The sequence below is a fragment of the Octopus bimaculoides genome, chromosome 13 (genome assembly GCF_001194135.2).
Source record: "Octopus bimaculoides isolate UCB-OBI-ISO-001 chromosome 13, ASM119413v2, whole genome shotgun sequence".
Classification (NCBI taxonomy): domain Eukaryota; kingdom Metazoa; phylum Mollusca; class Cephalopoda; order Octopoda; family Octopodidae; genus Octopus; species Octopus bimaculoides.
The window spans coordinates 25,613,424-25,620,202 of record NC_068993.1 but is presented as its reverse complement, the minus strand read 5'-3'; the positions used below and the strand labels follow the sequence as shown (position 1 = coordinate 25,620,202).

Genomic DNA, 6,779 nt, shown 5'->3' with positions numbered 1-6,779 from the left:
CCCCCCCCCCCCAAAAAAAAATCTGGAATTAATAACAGCATTTCACTTGAAATAGGAATGAAATTTGGTCAATTAGTTGAATGTTGAATGGGGAAAATCAGTCCTCCTGAGTCAAAACCTATGCATCAATGGGCTTGCAATCTCTCCTGTCCCACACAAAGAATGCTACAAGTGCCTAGGCATGGATGAAAACTATCATACAATGGTACTGTGAATAAAGATAGAGTGACTCAAAATTATAAAATATTGCAGTTGGAACTCTCTTCTTATAGCAAGACAATATCCCACAATGCATATGCAATACCAGTGCTGATTCCAGCAGTTGGGTTACTTGATTGATCTGTAGAAGAAATCTACCCCATAGATGTTGAAGACTGCAAGATACTGACATCAAATGGAAATCTCCACAAGAATAATGATATCAACAGACTCTACCTAAGAAGAGATAAAGGAGGCAGAGACTTGAGGTCAGTGCAGAGAGCTTTTGGATGTCATATAGTTTCTCAGATGCCACTTGCTAAAGAACAATATCAAAAATAAATACTTTAATTTAGTAGTCAAAAGTAATGAGAACAATTTCTTATATGCTGGCAGTGAGCTCCTCAGGAAGCACTCTCTTCCTGATGACCTCCCATACAACCTCAAAACAGCTGGACTAACATAATATCTTAAAGAAGATCTAAATGTGAAACTCTCAGCATACTAAATAACACTATGCATGGACATGTTTCCCCAAAACTTGAAGAAGACAGTAATATCAACAGTAATATTGTGATCCCTACATCACATCAGACATCACACTTCAAAAGCTATGCTTTTGCAATCCAAGAACATGAGGTTGCTACAAAATATCTAATCAACAAAAGAGACAGTAAAGCCCTTGGAACTGCAAGATGCAGCCAAAAATGTAGATAATGTCATATTTCAGTGGAAGACATTAAACATGTGATTAGCAGATGCCCAAAAATGTCATCAGGGTACTATCTCCCAATGTGACACAACTTTGTTGAGAAAACAATATACAATGTCATTCAGAAAAAATACTTTCCTGGAATAAATAAGGAGCATCTCCTATTATTGGATACACAAGCATCAACTCAAGGAATACCAGTGGAACATTTCCATCAAAGCATTTGTCAAATGTAAGCACAACAGGCCGGATATTGTTGTTTGAGACTGACAAAACAAAGTATGTAGAGTCATAGAGGTTAGCTGTCCTGTTGATGTGAATATCTATTTGAAAATCAAAGTGAAAGAAGATAACTATAGACAACTGCTTTGAAACCTGCAGCTTCCAAATCCAGATTACAAATTTACATTTATACCAGTAGTAATTGGTACACTTGGTTTTGTGAGTAAATGTCTAATTGACAGTCTGGATAAACTAAGATTTCCATAAAAACAAATCAACCAACAAGCTCGCGCATTACAAATGCATTATGTAAGTGAGCAGTAAAAATACGCAAGCTTTTTTTAAAATTTAAAATGTGGCCTTGTTTTCATTGTCTACATTCCAATGATAGTGTTTTATATCCTTGTTAGAAACCAGCTCCTTCCTTAGAGGAAGAATTTAAATAGTTAAAAACAGAAGAGAACATACATAAGTCATTCTGAGTTATATTAATGGTAGTTGGATAAAGAGAGCCAAAAGAATGAATGATAAGATGAAGCATCATAGGAATTCATTACTGTCATCTGTAGAGAGGGAGCAAAGTGTCTGCAAAAAAAACATACTGGGCATTATTTGAAACAAAGATATACCTATCACTTAACTATAGGAGGCTCGATATAGAAAATAATCTTGATATATTTAATACTGTTGTTTTAGTTAGAAGGTAGTATTGGTATAACTTGCAAGCAGATGAAGGCAAGTGACAGGGTTGGTATTGGCTGTAGAAAATCTGCCTCAACTAATTAGTAAAAGGTAGTGTTATTACAGCTAGCTGCAGGTATGGCTGTGTGATTAAAAAGTTTCCTTCCCGGTCATGTGGTTTTGGGTTCAGTCTCACAGCATGGCATCCTTCAATTAAGGCCCCAAAACAGGCCAATACCTTGAGAGCTGATATGGTAGACAAAAACTGAAAGTAGTCTCTCATATAATGTATGTACTGTATTTTTTGATGAATAAGATACACCTATTTTTTTTTTTACCCCAAAACTTATATGCTTGTGCCATATACATCAAAGGTAAGAACCATCATCATCATCATCATCATCGTTTAACGTCCGCTTTCCATGCTAGCATGGGTTGGACGATTTGACTGAGGACTGGTGAAACCGGATGGCAACACCAGGCTCCAATCTAAATTTGGTAAGAATAATATATATATTTATTTATAATGTTATAATAAAACCACAAATCTTGCTAAATACAGCTACCCAGGGTTTTCTGGTCAAAATAATAATTTATTTCACCATTTTTCAAACCGAGAACAAGACCATTTGTCAGTTGTCTTTTGAGCAAATGACAGTTAAACAAGAGACACTGGTAAGGAAGAAGGCAAGGAAAAAAAAAAGACATTTGAAATTTAACAAGATGTATTTCTTGAAATGCAGACATACCTTTTGGGGAGTATTATATGTTTTTAAAAGAAAAATATTTAAACACTATCTGCTCAAAAGACAACTGACAAATGGTCTTGTTCTCAGTTTGAAAAGTGGTAAAATAAATTATTTTGACCAGGAAAACCTGGGTAGCTGTATTTAACAAGATTTGTGGTTTTTATTAAAACATTATCTTTATTCTCTTTGCTGATCAAGTGCTTTTCTACATGTTGAAGCCTTACACATAATTATATATATATATATAAACAGCAGTATATGACAATGATGATGATGATGTATGGTATACACATGCTCTATGGTAGATATATGTAGATAAGAATGCATTCAGTTCAACTATATTTATATCAATAGAAATATTTTTCTTTTAAAAACATATAAATGCTCCCTGAAATGTTTTTTAAAATATATTATAGTAACAAATGACAGTAAAAGAGCTTGTAAATTACACAGTGTAGAATAAGGCCATTTTCAATATTGATGAATTTCTGGCCTAATTTTTAACAAAAAAAAAATTGTTTCTGAGTACTTGCCTTGGATTTCAAATGCGCTTTGTGGTTGACCAATCAAAGTGCTTAATGCAATTAGTGTTGGCAACCACCTAATCATTTTTTAAAATTTTGTTAGCTACTTGGCTGTCTGGTATGTGCTTACCATCAGTTGGATGCATAACCGGAAGCCAAAGTGTCTAAAACATAGAAAGCAAAATAGTTTGTTACTTCATTTTTTTTTGTTTTACCTTTTCATACCCTCAGGATATCTAAAGAAAAGAGACTATCATACATAACTAAATTCAAATTAAGTGTAATTAATTATAAAAACAAAAAAAAAAAGAGATAAAAAGTCACATGGAAATAGAGCTTCGGAAAGACATTCTGGTTTTCTACTAGCTAGTAAAAAATAAATAAATGATTTGTTGTTAACTCAGTCAAGAAGAAAAATTGAAAATTGTTAAAAGTGATAAATGCAATTTACAGCAAGGAAAAAAGCAAAATGATAAGGTCTTATATATACATATTTAATATATTAAATGGGTTGTGGATTTGAGAAGGCAAAGACTATCTGTTTCTACAAATATAGTAACTTGTGTCACAAAGAGGATCACATACTTTTTGTCTTTTACTTGTTTCAGTCATTTGACTGCAGCCATGCTGGAGCATTGCCTGGAAGAATTTTAGATGAATAAATCAACCTCAGTGCTTTTTTTTTTTTATTTTAAACTTGGTTTTATTTGTCTCTTTTGCCAAACCACTAAGTTATGGGGATGTAAGCACACCAACACCAGTTGTCAAACAGTTAAGAAAAGGAGTTTCATTTGAATTGTGCCCCATAGCAAACATGGATGAAACTCTGTTAACATTGGATGTTCCAAGCCATAGAGCAACTGATGTAAAAAGCACTAAAACAATTACTGTAAAGACTGCTGAAATCATATCTTGTTGTATAGAAGGAGCTAAATTACCACCAGTGTTGATATAACTACAAGCTAGTACTGGTATAAGTCAGAAGATAGTGTTCGTGTGGCTAGGAGATAATTTTTATATAGCTAGAAGGTAGTGTTGCTATGCCTAGACTGTAGTGTTGATCTAGCAAGCAGGTAGTGTTAGTATAGCAACAAGATAGTGCTTGTTGAGCTACAAGATAGTATTAGTATAGCTACAAGACAGCATTCGTATATGGAAGGTAGTATTTGTATAGCCTGTAGTGTTGGTATAGTTAGGAAGTAGTTTTGATACAGCTAGGATGTATTACTGAAATAGCTAGAAGCAAGTTTTACCATGGCTAGGTAGTAATGTTGGTATAGCTTGAAGGTAATAATGATGGTAAAGGTTAGAAGATAGTGTTTGTGTGGCTGGAATGTAGTGTTGGTATGTCAAGAAAGCTGCTTTGATCTAGCAAGAGGCTACAGATCTAGTTTTTTTTTTCATTCACAAAATATGCAGTTTTTAAAAGGAAGTAAAAAATCTGAAAATCAGCTATAATAATGTAGCCTTCCAGTCGCATTGCTTTGAAAGTATGATATTGTGGAGAAAAAAGTTACAGAGGTTTAAAAATTGAAAAAAACTGGATATTTTTAGCCAATAGCAAGACAGAAATGTTCTGCGTTTAGCAGAGCAGTGTCAACTTTAAGGTTGTACCCTGTGAAATTTATATTTTATCATCTAACCTGTTCCTTGTGGATTTCTAAATAACCAGAAATACCTAATAAAATCAACATGTATCATCTCACTGTTTCTTTTGTCTCTTCATTGATTGTATGTTTTATCATTTTTTTAAAATTTGTTATATTAATATATTTGTCTGCATGTGTTTACTTTATGCCTATTTCAAGTGTTATGTATACCTGCCATGTATTTATGTACATCATTAATATATAAGTGCATGTGTGTGTGTGTGTGTGTGTGTAAAGGGGTGTATGTCTCCAAAACTTTAAAATTGAGTAACGTTTTCATGCTGGGATTTGTAAAGTACGATAAGAATAACACTGGTCAACAACGAATTTGTCCCAAGGAAAAGAATACCTGTATCTTATATGTTTTGCATGCAGAATTCAAAAGTAATGTCAAATTATTTGTATCACCCACAGTTTCTCTGTTCATGTTATGTGTGCTAAATTTCAGTTAAGCTGTTGAAATGTGAAACTAACATTTTAAGAAATACTCCTAATTTAACATTTTATGAATAGAATTAACCTAGTGAAATCATAAATCCAACTATCTGAGTCAATGAGTCCCAAAAATATATGAGATGAAAAATAAGTAAAAATACTAAGTGTGAAAAATCAACATAAACAAATGTGGCACAGACAACAGTGAACCACAACATAGCATGTGGTTGCCATGGTAACAAGCTGCTAATGTCACGCTGTCTGTTGATTGGCTAAAATTAGCCAAATTTCCCATAACATCAGATTCTTTAATTTACAAGATTCGTTGGTCATAATCAAAATTCAGAGTTGTATCAATACACCAAAATTGAAAGCAATCTGAGCAAAATTAAGGGAGTGCCATTTTGTGAATGAGAAAGACTAGATCCGCGGCTAATATTAATATGGCTACAAGGTACTGTTGATATAACTAGAAGTACTGTAAATATTGTGTCCTCATACATTATATAATAATTTGATTTAAGTAACCTTGTGGGATGTTTTGGTGAAATACACAAAAAGTAAACTCAATCTCTTGAGCTTGTTGTTGTTTAGTTTCAAGTTAACTCTGATCCAGCAAGCCAAGGATCTCAGGCATTTTAACTTTGACCTTTGACCTGCTTATTTTGTGGGTGAAGTATCAAATATTTATCTCTCCCTTTTCCAGAATGACTGTTTGCTAGTTGTGAGATATTTGATTACTGTGTGTAGCATGTCATGGGGTGATACAGACAGTTGCTCACTTGTTCACAACCTGCCAGAGCAATCTGGTAGACCAGGGTACAGTGAGATAGCCAGGTTCAATGAAGCAACTGCATTCTGTGACTGAACGCTTTTTTGCTAAGAACCCCAACAGTGTGGTACCTAAGTTATAAATGGTGTCAATACTCAGCTGGTGTAAGACAGTGAATATGTCATTTCAATTAGTCATTATGCTTGAACTCCAGTCCTCAATGGTATGATATTCTTACATTCTTTATGATTAAAGATATAAGAAAAGATAAAACAAATCTACAATTTTCTACTTTCTAAATCTGTTCTCTCATTCAGAGAAAATTCTGACCACAGAGCAATACTTTTTTTTATTGTTATGAGTTTTATATTAATATTTCTTTTTCCCCTCAGATGTAAATGAATGTGCCAAAGAAAATGACGGATGTTCACAGATATGTGTAAATACTGTCGGTAGCAGCTACTGTGCCTGTTCTCATGGTTTTAAATTGAAGCCAAATACCAAAGATTGTACTGGTCAGTAAAATACTTGTAGTCAGATTAACTTGCAAGTTTTATTGTTTGCTAAACCAATAAATAGGTCCAACAAAATGAAAAATACCAAAACTTCTTTCTCAAGATAATTTTCTTTTCCTTTATGTTTGTGTCCTCATTTATGGTTTTTAGCCAAATACATCATTTGGAGATTGTTATTGGTCTATATGTTTATATATTCAGCAATGTGTGTGTGTGTATGAGTGTGTGTGTGTGTGTGTGTGTGTGTATGTAATTATAGATACACACACACACACACACTTATATATATATATAAGTATATATAGTATATATATATGTATAT

At 33.3% G+C, this 6,779-nt stretch overlaps 1 protein-coding gene across 1 annotated transcript in view; it reads left to right on the top strand.

The window, feature by feature from the left end:
- LOC106871923 (fibrillin-1) overlaps positions 1-6,779 on the top strand; it is a 694,404-nt gene that overhangs the window by 532,688 nt on the left and 154,937 nt on the right. The window contains exon 21 of the mRNA XM_052972376.1: positions 6,335-6,457. Within this exon, the coding sequence (XP_052828336.1) occupies positions 6,335-6,457 (123 nt within the window). The remainder of the gene's footprint in view (positions 1-6,334; positions 6,458-6,779) is intronic.